The following is a 16,858-nucleotide window of genomic DNA, read 5'->3' on the forward strand; positions in this document are numbered from 1 at the left end:
TTAGTCTACCCAGTGTTGAGGAGGAAGCATACAGCAAGACTGAAGGCCTTGATTTTGTGAGCAAGTTGAGCATAGAAGCTCTTTGCATCATTTCAGTGCTATTACTGCCCTAGGAGGGCCTGAGAGACAGTGTAGATACATACTGTCTAGAAGGTACCTGTTTAGCATAAGAGGTAAAGGAAAAGAGACCAAAAGATAGCCCGAGCTAGGAATATATTTCAGCCTTTGTCCAGGAGGCTAGAGGGCTAGAGGCTAGTAGGGGGAGAATTTCCTGGGAGCCAAGTTTGTAGTAGCCTCCATTGGCAGGTGTGCGTATGTGTGTGTGTGCGCGCACGTTCACTGTGTATAAGTAGCCTTGGCCACTGGTGTTTAGTTCTCAATGATTCTAGTGTTAGTAAGTGCCTAGTGGCTACAGCTTACACTTCCCTCCAGTAATTTCTGCTCTTTAGAGCTCTCTTACTTGTACCTGCCTCTGGCAGTGTACAGCTTTTGTTGCCTCCTGATCAGGCAGGACTTTGCCACTCAGTAAATCACAAGCATTTATTCAGCATTTACTACATGTCAGGCATTCTGCTAAATATGGGTAATATAAAGAAAGTTAAAACCATGCCTGCCCTCAAGGAGCTCAGAGTATAATAGAGGAGATATCATATAAATAACTACATAGATGCAGACATGTAGACAGAATAAATAGAAGATCATCTCAGAGGGAATGTGTTAGCAATTGGAGCTAGGATAGGGTTGGGGCAAGACTGGGAAAGGCTTCCTAAAGGTGGTATTGAAGTTATGCCTTCATAAGGATGCCAGAGAAGTTAAAAGATGAAAGTGAGAAGAGAGAATTCCGTGCCTGGGGGAGCTGCCAGGACAAACATATGGATGTGAAATGAAGGCTATGAAATGTTGTGTGTGAGGAACACCAAATAGGCCAACATGACTGGGTCTTAGAGGGCATTCTGAAGGTAGTACGAAGCCCACCAGATTCACTGAATTGGGCGTTAGGGAACAGACAAAACTATGCTTTAGAAAAATCATTTGGCTGCTAAGCAGATGATGGATTGGAGTGAGGAGAGCACTGAGGTAGGGAAACCAATTAGAAGGCTATTGGAAGAGTCCTGGAGAGAAGGGGAGCCTGAATGAGTGTGATAGTTGTGTAAGTAGAGAAAAGATGTATACTAGAGATGGGAAAGTAGAAATGACAAGATTGGACAGTGGGTTGGATATCTGAGTTTGAAGTTTAGGATGACATTAAAATTGTGAACCTGGATGCCTGGGAGAATGGTAGTGTCCTTGATAGCAGTAAGGAAGTTTGGAAGAGGGATGGGTTCTGTTTCAGATGATAAATTGGACTCATCTTCCATATTTATCTAGCACTGGGCTCTGGTAGGCCTTTATCAAGTGTTTGCTGAGGGCCCTAGAATTTAAACTAAATCCACTGCTAGCTAGCATCATGTCCCTGTAGCGTATCTGATGGGCTCTTCTGAGGCCATCCTGATTGTCCCGTACCTTACTTCCTCTTCTCAGCTGTTTGCCCTTCTAACATCCGCACACCATAGCTCATCCTTTCTTCTAATTGTTTAACCAACTTTCCCACTGCTGGATTTCCTTGCCATACTCTGTGATTTTTTGCCTGCCTGAATTGACCAAAGAATCTACAACCCATTCAAAGCATGGTACCCATCCACTGGGTGGGGAGGGTCCTTTCCCCCTGAATGGGAGTCAGGTGAGGCATGGTAAACCCTTCTGATCTCTTTAAGGTGGGGAGAGGACCACGGGGCAGAATCTGACAGTCAGAAAGATGGTGAGGGCTGTGCACACAGATGAGGAGCACAGCACAGATTTAGACTATCAGGCAAGAAATTGTTTGTAATTATGGTCCTTTGATAAACTACAGTGAAGGAGTTGGTTCTGATTCTCCTAGCTAACAGGAGTGAGACATGCCAAACAGACAGACATCCAGAGAACCCCATCTTTTTACCTCCTTCCAACTTGGTAGGATATTATTTCATTTTACTCCTTTGGCACTCCTTCTAACATGAATAGGCTGCACAGTATGTGAGCCATTAACAAACCTGTCACAGGGAAGAAGGAAAAAGAAAAGAGAAACAAAGAGAAAGAGGCTCAAAATTTGTCTGACATGAGAGAGGAGCATTTTTGGAGAAGTGAAACAACTTTATGCAACTTAGCATCTCCTGTTTCCCTGTTGAACTGAAAATGCCAATTCCCTGTGGTGACCAGTCCTTAGGGGGCTGGAGATTCAGGAATTTTTCCTAATAGAGCAGATAGTAAAGTACATTTTAAAACCTAAAAATGAAAGCTCTTTGACACAAGACATCTTTGACTGCAAAGCATTCAGGAAAGACATTTTACTGATGCTTTCTAACCTGCTGGTACTGATGGGAACAAAGGTGGTGCCTCTCACAACAGAGGAATGAATGAACAGATTCAATTGTAAAGAAGGGCTATGGTGTTTCATGTAGAATGGATGGGGAGGACTCTACTCACATCAAAACTTCCTAGCACAGTAGAGAAGCTTGGAATGCAGGCCTGCTAATTAAATACTGTGCTTTGAACAGCACAGGCATGGGGGGCAGATTCTGCTAGCAGAGCATAGTGCTGACACTTTCTTTTAGAGAGCAGAATTCATCGGCAACAAACCATGTTTGACTCTGCTCTGAAATATGAGCATGTCTGTGGTTGAGTTTCTATGGCCTCAGTGAAGGCAATGTGGGCTCGTCAGGTTTAGTTGGTCAGGGCCTCTGAGAATCATGGTGATGTGCCTCTAACCCCAGACAAACTTGGAGAATTGAGCTTTATTTGAGTCATGATACAGACATTGGCTCACAGTGTCAATATTAGAAATGTCAAGGCTAGACTATTAATGTCCTCAATAGGAGACAATTCATGAGTTGTAAGTTGAGAGTTTGTGCCTCCATCAGATAGGTTTCCATGCAAGACTCCTGGTGAACTGGTTCCTTGGCAGGATCTGCAAAAGTCAAATCTTGAGTGAACTGATACCTCCAGTGCATGAGGAACTTACCATGGACAGTCCTCTTACTTGGATCATAAGGAGAAACTAACTTATGTATTTTGCTTTTTCCTTTAAACTTCTATAAATGTAGGTCTTATATAAGCCTCTTGAAGGCAATGAATTTTAGGTTTTGCCTTTAGTTTTGCGTAGCACCTAACAAAGTGCCCAGAACATGGTAAACTTCATGAATGCTTGTTCAGTTAATTGAATTATTGTATCAGCTGTTTCTCACAATAGGCATATAGTATAGTGACAGAAAATTCCTGATGACAAAGGTCAGTTTTTTCTAATGGTTTTGGTGTCATCCTCCCAATTCCCTCTTCCCATCCCATCTTCTTTCTAGGACAAGCTGGTGGTACAAATAGGAGTGCTCTTGACTTCCCTGCCTTCAGAAGGGAAGACAAGTGCTTGCTTGTGAAACTTCCTCTTCCCTCACCCTGTCTTTGGTTGCCAGTTGGAGTAAAACCTACTAGGGGGCTCATCTGGTTGGAGAATCCACTCTTCCAGTGCATTTTCCCTACAGAATCAGAAAGGGAGAATCCACCTGAATATATACCACTGTGAGACCACCTTACAGCTCTGCTTAAGAACTTGTTCAGTACTCTTTAATAGGTGTAGTCCCAGTTTGTAGAATGGATGTCCAAGTATGTTATCCAAAAATGTTTTTCAGTAAGCATTTTATTCATTATTTTTAAAGTCAGCAAAGGTCTAAAGAGAATTCTAATCGACTTTACAAAAAGTAGTTGTATGGAAAATGCTGATGGAGTTCATTCTTCAAAGTAACTGCTAGATTCTGACATCAAAGACCTTCTGTGTTTGTGAGATGTGAACAAGATTTTTTTCAGGATTTTTTTCTTTTATTTTGTTTTTAATTTGAAAGCAATAACTATCACTGCTTTGAATATCTTGGAAACCACCTTAGGTCTTGGTGTCAATTAAAGTCCTACTTTGATGCCTCATCATGGTGGGAAGGTAAATACTAGGTTCTCAAATCATGATGGGAAGATCACTCCATGATTCTCAGAGGCTATGCTAGTAGATTCTGGCAGGATGTACCAAATTGGAAAGGCTTCAAGTATACATATAGTGATGGTCCAAAGATCAGCATAGCTTAATTTCCAGAGGCTTGTTACCAGGTTGGTCATAAGGTAAAATAAATTATTTAGCTACAGTGAGTCTCAAAGACCATATATTAAGATGTAGAGGGAATGCCTTCTTAGTCATTTGAGGTGATAATTACACTGATGAAATCATAGATCCTTAAAGTATTTTAAGTAAGAAGTGTGAATTTTAAAAAAGCTATCGTCTTTATAAATGTCCCCAAATGAAGGCAGAAATACGGAATTCTATAGTACCACCCCAAAGAGAGTTTTTTCCACCAGTCATATGTCCCTGGAATTGTAGGTGAGCCATGCAAAACAGAAACTGTTGGTTTAAAGCACAGTAAAACTCTGTTTGCCTCAGTTGAGCTGGAGAAGAAAATGATAAACTTCTCCAGTGTCTTTGCCCAAGAAAACTCCAAATAGGGTCATGAAGAGTCAGACACAACTGAAAAACAACTTGACAACTACAAAAGACTCCAAACTCCAAATCTTTGGCTTTCTTCTAAGCCTCCTTCATTCTATTTTTCATATACCTATGTACTTATGAATGATAAATGCAAAGTTTATTAATCCTTTTTCCCTTTATTCAATCCTTTAGAATACCAACTTGACCACTCAAGAGCATGAAAACATTATTGTGGTAAGTATATACTCTGTCTCCCTTGGGTCTTAGTGAGCACTGGGGGTTCCCTGGTGATCAGTGTAAAAATGTATTTCATTCTGGTTTATTTGCTTCCTTCTGGGCAGAATTTTTCCCATCTGCATTGGAACACACTCGAGGACACTTGATTTCTTCTTGCATCTATCTGAGGCCCACAAAGATTCTAGTTGATGCATATAGATTAGTCTTTTCCTGCTCTTAGACTCTCTTAAGGTAGATTGAAGTGTAGAACAAGGGAGAGCAGGGAAGGAGATGGCAAGGATGATAGCAGTGGTTCAGTCACAATCAAAGCAGTTGAAAGAAAGGCTTTTTCTTTCTAGGAGGAGCAGCCAGTGAAAGGATTTTAATTGATCCATAAATAGAACCTAGACTTAATTGATGCTGGTTTCTAGAGTGAGGTAATAATTTCTAGTACATTACTATGATCTCAGAGTCTTGTTCTTTATGATTTTCTAGTATTTTACTGTGATGCTGCAGTCAGATATCTTTCTGGGCCATTTTAACGTATGAAATGTGCCTCTCATCAAGTGGGTGAATTGCACTGAACGCCTAACAAACTGCTCCCAGGAAACCAGTAGCAGCCTATATATGCTCTTAGATGCCCCTCTGTGCCTTCTCATAAAAAAACTCAGCTCTTACTTCTTCACATTGGCCTTGACAAACCAAATGCAGCCCACTGAGCCAGGGCTCCCCAGACCGGTTGAATGCTGCAGTGCTTAGGAGGAATAGCTGGGACCATCTAGGCTTCTCCTAGCCAGCACACATTCATGCCTTACCATCCCCTACCTACCCTTCTCCAAAGTCTTCCCCGGAGTAAAGTTAAGAGAAATAATTGTCATATTCCACAGAGCCAATTTCTGGTGCTCCTTTTTCTTTGGCTCATTTGACCTGGTAGATGAGACAGTAAAGGAGCATTGGATTAGAGTTCAGAAGATAGGTTTTCAAATCCTAACTTTGCCATTCACAGAATTCTTTGGGTTTCAGTTTTCCCATCTGTAAAATGACAGAGTTGGACCAGATGATCTAAAAGGCACATTCTACTTCTGAATTCTCTGATCTAACATATGAAAAACACTATAATTTTGTTGTGGGTTTTTTTTTTTTTGTGCTATCCAAATACCTCCTTGTCTTATGGGGAGTTAACTCTTGAAAAGTTGTCTGGGGGCTTAGGTCTATGACCTTGGAAGATTCCTGATGGGGAGAAACCCTGACAGTCCTGACTCCTTTAGAAGGTCACCTCTTAGTTGTCTTCACAGACCTTCCATGTGTGAGGCATGACTGTTGCCGGGGAGACAGACAGGAGTTGGCAGGAGATGAGATAGCTGGAATGTGGACTGGGAATGGAAATCTAGCCCTAGGGCAGGAAAAAGGCACCATCTGCAGTGTGGTGTGGAACGTTACTCCAACCTGTTTGCAAAGAGCTTTGATGATTTAGTTTGAGCAAGTCCACAGGCCCCAGCTGAGACCAGATTGGGAATTAGCACCAGAGACTGCAGCAAAAATCAATAGCAGAATCAGTAAGTCCAATTTCTCCCTTTGTTTGAAGTACTGGCTGCCTTGGGTTGCCTAGCAATAGAGAAGGAAGGTGACTTGAACTTTAAGGAAAGTTAGGCACTTGATAAAATCGTAAATTCATAGGAGTTGGAAAGGACCTTAAGACATAACACCCCTCTTCTCTCCCTTTTTTTTGCAGAAGAGGAAAGTGAGGCCCAGAAAAGCAAAATAATTTGCTCAACACATAAGTGACGTAGCCAGGAACTGAAGCCAGGTTTCCTAATTCCCTGTCCAAGGTCTTTTCCACTATAACATACGTTTTATATTATCCAGAGGTGCAAAGGAAAAAAAAACCTCACAAAGATTCCTCCTAAGTAAAACCAGTTTTAAATATTGAAAATGAGTTCAGGCTCTTGCTAATTGTTACCTCTGTGATGGTCATTTTTCTGCCTTTCCCACTTAAACTTATGCAAAAATGTTGTATAGTTACTGATTCTCAAAGAAAATATACCCATAGATTGCTGGTGCTATAAGAAATGATGAAAGGTTCTGTTCTCTGTATTCATTCAAAAACCTACCTAAACCCTCTAACCCTCACCACCTCAAAGTGCAAACCAGCCTATTCTCCATCTTCTCTTAGAGAACTAAGAGAACTTGTAACTTCCTTGAAGGCTGGGACCCCATTCTTCAGTGTTCTTAGGTAATTGGCATTTAAGAGGTGTATTATAGATTTGTTGTTTCATTGATTTGATTGGTTGATAGTTCTATATTGTGTTTCTTCTACCTAACAATCAGGAGAGAAAAAAGAAAAAATTATAATGAAGAATATCCCTAATTTGAAAGACAACATTATGAAAGAATCCCAAGCAATTTTTCATTTGTATCTGTTTTTGGTATTGGAAATCCACAAGGACTATAGGATCATAGATTTAGAGCTAGAAAGGATCTTAAAGGTCATGTCCAACCCCTCCTCATTTTATTGATGAGGAAATTAAGGCCCAGGATGATTAAGTGAAACTTGTCCAGGGTCACACAGTTAAGAAGTGACAGAACCAGGATTCCAGCCTGTATCCTGTTACTCAAAAGCCAGAGTTCTTTTTTGCTTGAGCACAGTGCCTCCACATCATAACATGCTGTGTAGGATCTCATAGAATGGTCATGTGACATAATGGAAAGACTTTCATGAGACCTGGGTGAGAGCCCTGGTTCCACAACTAATTAGCTATGTGACCTTACAAGTCAGTTCACCTGGCTCAGTTTCCAAAATGGAGATGATCTGTGAAATGTTGATAATTCCTACCCTATTTCCTTCACAAGGTTTTTGTGAGAATCCAGAAAGGCAATAATACATTTACAGGTGATTTTTTAAGTGTCTCACAAATATAAATTATTGTTGTTATAGGAGACCTTGTCATCTTAAGATTATTACCGTGATGTCTGCAACTGTCTTCTCCCCCTCACCCTGATACACACACAGACACAGACACACACACAGACACAGACACACACACACACACACCCGCAAGGGCCTGATGCAAAACACGGTAGTTTCCATCTCTAGATGGTATGTAACCTGAAGACTTCAGCAATCTTACCTAACCTCCCTCACAGTCTCTAAGTTACTTGTACAGTCTCTTTTTTGCAAGGTGTTATATGACAATAATAATTTGTTGTTTTAAACTTCCTCATAAGCATCTTCCTGGTAATTAGAGTTGTTAAAAGAGGAACAGTATCCTCATTGAACCCTATGTGAGGCAGAGAGACTAAATATTATCCTTATTTTACAGGTAAATAAATTGAGAATCAGAGAGTTATAGGTTATTGAAAATGTTAGTGCTAGAAGGGCCCTTAAAGATCATTAAATCTCTTCTTTGTAAAGGTAAAGAAACTGAGGTACAGAACAGTTACCCACACTGGAAAGATCACACAGCTAAAACTGTGTACCTGGATGTGATATTTTTTTCCTTCTCAATCCCTAAAGCACTTTGTCCCTTTCTAAAGATACTCACCCTAGTATGTACCTGTTTTATTTCTTCTAACTGATTACTAGTTCCTCGAGGGCAGAGACTGTCTCATTCAGCTTTATATTCCTCATAGCACCTACCAATCAGACAATTAATAAATATTTATTAAGTATTTACTATGTGCTGACCACTGTGCTAAGCACCATGGATATAATAAAAAGCAAAAGACAATTCCTACTCTGAAAGAGCTCATAATTTAATGATAGTGCCTTGTATCAAGTAGCAAAGTTTCAAATATCTGTTGAATTTTAATCATTCAATCCAAATAAAATCCCATTATGATAAACTAAAAAAAAAAAAGGAATGAGCTTCCTTGCAATATAGTGAGTTTCCATCACTGGAGGTGTTGAACCAAGATTTAGCAGTTTCAGGGATGTTTTTGAGGACATTGCTGTTTTGGTAGAGGTTGGACTAGATGATCTTGGTGATCTCATCCAGCTCTGAAATTCCATGGTTCTACACATTATGTTTTTATTTATTATAATATAGATTCATCTTAATGTTTTCTTTACTGCTGAAATACTAAATTATTCTTTATGTTGAGCTGGAATATACCTCTGAAGCTCCTACTCATTAATTGCTCCTACTTCTGCCCCATAGGTTCAAGCAGAATAAATCTAATTCTTCTTCCCTTCATATATTTAAAGATAGTGATCATGTACCCTCCAAATACTCTCTTCTCCAGGTTGCACAACCCTAGCCCCTCTTACCAAATAGATTGCCTTCTTCTGTGTGTGTGTGTGTGTGTGTGTGTGTATGTATGTATGTGTGTGCGTACACATACATGTATAAATTGTTAACTTCCTTTTTAAAATAAAATACCCAGAACTGAATACTTCAAATGTAATTGGAACAAGGGGAGAATACAGTAGAATAATCATCATTTCCAGTGCAGCCCAAGATTGAGTTCTGTTGTTGTTGTTCTTTTTGTGGGGGGTTGTTTTGTGATGGGGTTATTGCTGTGTTATATTGTTGACTCATATGGAGTTTTCAGTCTACTAAAACCCCCAGGTCCTTTCTCCTTGAACAGTTTTTTCTTCCCTAAACACCTCACATACAAATATGGTTTTTAAAGTCCTTATATATCCATTCTTTCATTAGTTTCTCATCACACCCTTGTGAGGTGGAGAATGCAGGTAATATTACTTCCATTTCACAGATGAGAATCTTGAGGTTGAGAGGCATTAAATGATTTGCTTCAGATCATACAGGTAATAGGTTGTAGAGCTTGAACTCTATATAGGTCTCTAAATTCTTAGTCTAGTGCTCTAATAGAGCAGTCATACTCTCCCTAATGGGCCACATATGGACTTAGAAATCCACAGATTATATTTTATTATATTTTTATTTGTTTTGTTAAACATTTCCGAGTTATATTTTAATCTTGTTGAGCTGTACTTAGGGCCTCTCTCTTCCCCCTACCAGTCAAGTTTGACACCTTTGCATTAAGATAACTCAGTGTGATAATTAGCTTTGTACCTCAAAGTGCAGGGATAGGGTTCTTTTTCCACCCATCTGTTGCCAGGGGGATCATATTTTCTCTCAGAAGGAAACTGTTTCTTTATCTGCATTCCTGTTGAGGGGTCAATCTGAAATATTTGTTCATTATTTTTCAGGCAATTGCTCCTTTGCTGGAAAACAATCACCCCCCACCTGACCTCTGTGAATTTTTCTGCAAGGTACCAGAAAAGACTCATTTTCTGAAATCTTTCTCTTTTGGTTTGGAAGCTTCCTGTACCCTTACATACAGCATACACACATCATATGTCGAAGTATATAACTAGACCTGGGCATCGTGTACATCAACCCAAACATGGAAGTTACTTAGGAAACATACACTGGATGAATGAGTGATGATTAAGGCCCCTTTCTCAATGATTATAATCAGCTTTCCATTACACAGATTCTGAGATGGAAAACTCAAATAGATCAGCCGGTGTTGGACTCCATATCTGTTGGGACATGGCAGAAAGATCTTTTGGCAAGCAGACCAGCCTTCTTTATGAAATTGGGTCCCAGTTATTGACAAAGGGAATTCGCCTTCCTTGAGTGCAAACTAGCCAGAAATCATAAGCCAGCAGGCTTCAGGGGAACTGTCAGAGTTTAAATTTTTTCCATATATAATCCACATATACATAAGCAAAAGTTGACTTGTGATGGGTACTCATCGTTCCCTAGAGATTATATATCACTTATCAAATTGCAGTCCCTGTTCTATACATGGAAGTCTGGTCTTGAAACCCTAGTGAAATAGCCCTTAAACGATCCAAGCACATATAGCAGAAGGACACTGTGAGGACTAAAGTATTGCCAAAATGTTTTGTGGCTCAGGTTTTTTTTGTATTGGGGGAAGGTTTAATATGAAGTAAGGGATGGGGTAGGGATGAGGGTTTGGTTCTTTTGCTTCATTATAGAAGTGGAAATTTTGAATGGTAAAGGAAGGTCAATTTTTTTATAGGGAAGTAAGTGGCTTCCAGGAAAGCATTTTTTTTAGATGGTGACTTTGATCTGTCTCAGTTGTCACTACTGTGCCTTCGTCACAAGCAAGACATTTTCTGCAGGGGCTTGTGTATTAATGTTACAGAGCACAGGAATAATTAAGAACACTATCTTTGTGTGACATGCTGTAATCTCATAGTCACTTGTATGTTTGTATATGTTTGCATTATACAGAGCATGCCAACATGGAGACCTGTATGCTTGATAATGTATATGCATATGTGGATATGCCTGAATATGTGTATAGTTGCCTATATTTGTGTCCGTGTGCATATGTATGCTTGAGTGCACATTTCTAAATACACAGAAATCTGTTACAAGGTCTCCAGTTGCTTTTTATTGCACTAGTTCAAAGGTTGGCAGATTACAGCCCATGGGCCAAATGTGGCCTGCTACTTGGGTTTTTTATATCCTGTGAAATGAAAGTTGCTTTTAGTTTTTTAAATATTCTGACCCCTACTCTAGTTTTATAATTTAGTCCAGACTGAAAACTAAACAGACTGGCAGTATCAAAGGCAAACTTAGTATTTTTTGTAGATCAAGACTTTGAGGGGGCAGGGTGGAAGGGAGAAGGCAGGGAGACTGAATTGGCCCTTCAGTGGTTGTGATACTGCAAAGAAGGGTCAGTTACCAGAATGTAGCTTCAAGTGACTGCTTAATCTGGTTCCCTTAAGAAAAGTCAGCTCAGCTCAGTTCATATAATATATGTAATATCATATAATCTAAACTTAAATTTATGCTACTTTCTCCTGCAAATCTGTAAAAAGGACCAGATACCCCCTATGAACCTCCTTTTCTTCTTATTTCTTCTTCATTTCACATGCAAGCAGACATTAAAATAGGAATGCACTTCTGATATTTGGAGAGAAAGGATTCATGCTCAGCCTCGACCCCCAGCTATATGCATGGGGCATGCATGCATCTTTGCCCTTTGACTCTTTGGCCATGTTTCTCTCATTTTTCAGAATGAGGCATGAGAGAGGTATGAAGATGGTATCATTTTACCTTTTGGAGCTAAAGGTGGAATGAGGGTACAGTTTCGGGAAGGGCAAAGAGAAGAGAGAGAGACACAATCCTGGAGTCTATAGGAGCACATCTGCTTCCTAAGATAAAAGTCACTTTGTCCCAGCATGATGAATTTTCCCTGAACTGCTCCCCTAACTGTTCATCGGGGAAGAATATTTAAAGGGATTATATGGGTCTTTAGCAGCCAGCCTAGCCACCTCAACGTCATGACCAGATTTTGACTAGGAGACACAGAAGGATGTATCTAACACCTCACATCTAATTGTCTTCTCCTGGCTACTTTCCTTGATCAAAAAGCCAAGGTGGAGTCTATGGTGTGAGCACAGTGTTCTCATTATTTTAATTCATCTTCTGCTGAATATCAATGACTTTTTCTTTGTCCTAAGCACAAGGGGTGCCAGGTTGCTCTTAATTACTAGGAGCTCTTCTGATCTGTGCTTAACTGTTTTCCTATAGCACTGCAGAGAACGCCCTCGGTCCATGGTGGTCATAGAAGTGTTCACACCGGTGGTACAGAGAATCCTTAAACACAACATGGTAAGTTTCCCCTAGGTCAATGGGAGGTACAGGCTGCTGGTTTCTCCTGTAGATGATGCTTGGATATCCTGTTTGCCCTGATCTCCTTTTACAACTCTAGGCAATAGGCTGACAGCTTAGTCTTTAAAAAAAGAATCACGTTGCCCTCATTAGGACAACTGTTTGAAAAAGCTGGTCACCTATCTCAGGCAAAACCAAAACAGTAATAGAACTGGCCCACCATTAGGTCATATATGTTGAAATTCACTTAATACTATCCTATAGTTGGAGATTGAGTAGATTGGCTCCTTTTTCTTTTTCTTTCGCAAAGACAGGATTATTTCCTTTGAAATACAATTTTCTGTTATGGGGATAGTAAGACTACCTGGGGGTTTCTAGTTAGATTATTTTAGAAAGCAGATGTATGTAATGGTGGAGGTGACCTCCTGGGTGGATGGGTGTCATTTCCAGAGGTCTCCTTTATACTCGTCTTATACTCCTCACTCTGATTTTTTGTGATGGTGGCAAGGGACAGGCAATGGGATGGAAAAATAAAATGGATGAGTTCTGGTCTTATGTTACGCTAGTGGAAGCCATTCCTTTTGTGACCTTTTGCTTCTAGCTAGGCTCACCCTTAGGTATCAAAATTTTCTTGAGCATCATCCTGGGTCCACCCTATACTTGGATTCATGATTGGCTCCTCTCTACCTCATAGAATTATAGACTTAGAATTGGAAGGAACCCTAGAGGTTATGTCCAACTTTCCACTCAATTCAGAAACTATTTTGCATCCCTGAAGAGTGGCCCTCTCTTCCTGCAATTCTAGGGACTGGGAGCTCCTCATCTTTTCAGGCCGCACCTTCTGTTCTTGAACTGTTCTCATTTAGACCTCCTACACCCTATTTACCCATTGCTTTGAGCTCTGCCCATTAAGTATAAGTAGAACAAACCTAAACCCTCTTTCACATGATGAATATGTTCATATACTTGAAAATATCTGTTCTGCAGTAAACATCTTTTACCCCACTCAGTCACCCATACCAAGTCTCTTTTCACCAGTCTGAATATCCTCACTTCATTCAGCAGATCCTTACTTGGCATAGTTTCCAGCCCCCTCACCATCTTGTTTGCCCTTTTCCTGGAGATATTCCATTTTGTCAATATCCTTCCCAAAACATGTTGCCCAGAACTTAACACAATACTCTAAATGTGTTCCAACAAGGGCAGAGAACATAAAGGTCTAGGGAGTGGCTCTTGTTACACTTTAGACTTCTATTAATGTAGCCCAAGATGGTATTAATTGTCTTTGACTGTTGTGTCACCGTTGACTCATTGAACTGTTGATCATTTAAGCCCCATGGATCTATTTTACCCAAAAGGCTTTCATCCTTTTTGGGAGCTTCACTGCCAACCCTCTTCTCACCTTTTATTTTTTTGTTTCATCATGATGACCTCATATTAAGATTACTATTCAATTTTTTCACTGTGGCTCTCTTCAGGATCAGCATCCCCTATTCCACAGTTCTTTAGCCTGGTATGTCCCTTTTAAAACTTAGCTCATTTATGTCCCATTCCCTCAGGGAATAAATCCACTCTGGTCTTGCCCCAGGCCATTGAAAGAGAAATCCCAAGTCTTGGTAGCCCCCAAATGGAAAGAGAAAAACTCCATGTCAACATACTTATCAGAAGAGTTGAGGAAGCTAGCATACAGGGCAAGTGAGAGCCTACGACCCAGTACTGCTAGGCTTTTGAAGGCTTAGAGGCTATCACTGTCTCTACTTACATGCTCTTGGGGGCTGATCAGTAGTAGAATCTTTCCTGGCACTGCCACTGAATGCTGTCTCCCATCTGTGTAGTTAAGGAAACTAGTATCTAGTAGATGCATTTAGGAGATTTTAGGGACAGGCAGTGAGGACACAGGTCTCTTACTGCCCAGTCTTCATCAGAACACAGGTCAGCAGTAGGGCCAGGGTTCTCTTTGGTCATGGGCATGGGCATACTTTTATTTGTGAATAAGCAAAGAGCTAACTGTCAATAATCTCTTTAAAGCTCAAACAGCTCAGTTTGGGAGGGACAAGACAAAAATTCATAGCCACCTGGTGACTGAATTTTGAAGCCAGAAAGTATGAAACCAAGGGCTTGCTGTTTGTGAGGGGAAGAACTGGACAGGTTGTTTCATTACATTCACCTTTTGTTACAGCTGAGTAAGGCCCATCTAGTCCCTGCAGGAACACTGAATAGCCAAAGCAGAAGGTGAAGCTATGTTTCTCTAAGAATAGGAAAGTAAAATGTAGAGGCAGGTCCCTAACTTGCAAGAATTGGGCCCTATGGTCAGATTTTAAAAGATCTGAACTGGTTGCAAGGTATTGGTAGCTGAGAAGTAGCATGATATATAGGCAAGAAGGCCTGGGTTTGAATCCTGCTGCCAACCCTTGATAGCTGTGTGATCCTGGGAAGATTACTTTACGTTTCTGAACTTCAATGTGCTTTTCTATAAAATGGGTATAATAATTATGCCTTTTATAGGGTTGTCAAGAAGCTCAAATGAGATAATGTATGTGAAACTCTTTTACAAAAATCATCATACTGCATAATTGTGGGTTGTTGCTTATTCTGTGTGCAAAAGCTTTTCTAGAAGGTTCTTTCTTTTCTCTGGCTTCTGACACCATCTTTACATTTGCTACTTGAGGCTGACCACTGAGGCCCTGAGGGCTAAGACTTACTGCTTCCCCCTCCAAAAAAGCTACCCACAAACTAAATAAACATGCCCCAGTGACTTGTCTGAGCGTGGGACCTTGTATAGAATAGGTGCTTAATAAATATTTGTTTGTTGAGATGTCTCAAAATTCTGTGTGAGAGAAATTCATTTGCAAGGAAAAAGCCATGTAATCACTAGTGTTGCTTCTTTCTGAGGTTGACTAGGAGTCCTGATTCTACTAGATTTTTGCATCATTTTGAGTTTGACTGAGTGTGCTCAGGAAGAGGCCAAAGGGCAGGGCAGGGCAGGACAAGACAGGGCAAGGCAGGGTGGGGCCATGTGGCTTCTGAATTGACCTGCTAGGAAATAGGGGATGTTTGTTAACTAGAAAATCATTTGTCCTCATATGGTCACTGTGTGAGCTGGTAGCCACGCCTTTTCTGAGTCATAGCTGGTGTCTAGAGGACATATGTGTTTTGATATTGCTTATTTAAAGGAACTTTTCTTCATCCTGACTTGTTGAATTTACTGAAGTAGACATGGATTTGGCCTATCTACCCCTTTCTACCAAGCCTTTTTGAATATTCTGTAGTGTTCTGTGATTATTCTGTAGTGATGGGAGATGGTTGTTTTTAGACTTCATTCAGTAGTCATTTCTTAGGCTCTTACAATGTGTGAGGCACTGTGCTAGACACTGGGGATTCATTGACAAAAATGAACTACCCTCAAAGATCTTACATTCTTTTTTTGGGGTGGGGGGTGGAAGATACCTTGTACAAGGATAAAGTAAATGCAAATTATATAAGATTAATTTCCAAAGAAGAGTACTCTGGCAGTGGATAAGATTTTTTCATGTACAAGGTGGCACCTAAGTTGTGCTTTGAATAAAGCCAACAATTCTATAAAGTGGAGGTAAGAGGAGAGTCCATTCTGGACAAGGCAGACAAACATATGTAAAGAAACAGACACAGGAGGTGGGAGGTTGTATTCAGAGAAAACCAAATAAACTGGACCTCAGATTTAATAGAAAGGATGTCAAGTTAAACAGCCTTAGAATCATCGTGTCTGCTTGTTTGTAGTTACTTTCATGGAAATGGGAATGTTTCTGGAGGTGGTCATTTGCTACTTGAAAATGGACCACAATTATACATAGCCTCAGAATTTGCAGGGTTACATGTGAGCTGGTGAAGATTGAGTACTTTCTTTTTTCTTAGGGAATTTCCTATCCAAATATTCATTTCACTTTATAGCAGAAAGAACATATTATAGGGTAGCTTCATTTAATTTCCTTTCCTTATTGGTAGCAAACTGTGACCTAGTACTGATGAATCTGTATTCATAAAGTCATGAAACCAAAAGAGATAAATAGATCACCTAGTCTAAAGGTTCTCAGTGTGTGTTCCCTAGGCTGCTGCTGGTCCCAGGAGATCCTCTCTGTGACTTGAGAGAGTATGGGCTTTTGTAAAGTGTATCTCTCCTTAGAGAGTTGAAATTACATTTTAAAAGCATAACAATGAATCTTTCTGAAATGTGGCAACAGTAATAGCAGTTTACCTCAGGGTAAAGCTTCTCCATATTTTTTTCTTGCAGAGGAATATAAGAGCATGTAAAAGACTTAGATAACCACTGATCTGGTCTGCCTGGCCTCTAAACCCTCTGACAGAACCATACTTAATTGTAGCTTTTGCCATAGCAGCACAACATACTTGAAAAACACTGAACTTGGAGTTAGGGGTGCTGGGTTCAAATCCTACCTGTGTGACCTTGGGCAAACCATCTAATTTCTCTTGGGTTTTTGTTTTCTCATGT

At 40.2% G+C, this 16,858-nt stretch overlaps 1 protein-coding gene across 3 annotated transcripts in view; it reads left to right on the forward strand.

Annotated features, from left to right (window-relative positions):
• The window catches only part of CMIP (c-Maf inducing protein), a 268,084-nt gene that overhangs the window by 208,312 nt on the left and 42,914 nt on the right, over positions 1-16,858 (forward strand). For all 3 annotated transcript variants that reach the window (XM_072634197.1, XM_072634196.1, XM_072634198.1), the window contains exons 5-7: positions 4,730-4,771; positions 9,927-9,989; positions 12,292-12,372. In XM_072634197.1, coding sequence (XP_072490298.1) covers positions 4,730-4,771; positions 9,927-9,989; positions 12,292-12,372 — 186 coding nt within the window. The remainder of the gene's footprint in view (positions 1-4,729; positions 4,772-9,926; positions 9,990-12,291; positions 12,373-16,858) is intronic.

This window comes from Notamacropus eugenii, chromosome 1, assembly GCF_028372415.1.
Source record: "Notamacropus eugenii isolate mMacEug1 chromosome 1, mMacEug1.pri_v2, whole genome shotgun sequence".
Lineage (NCBI taxonomy): Eukaryota > Metazoa > Chordata > Mammalia > Diprotodontia > Macropodidae > Notamacropus > Notamacropus eugenii.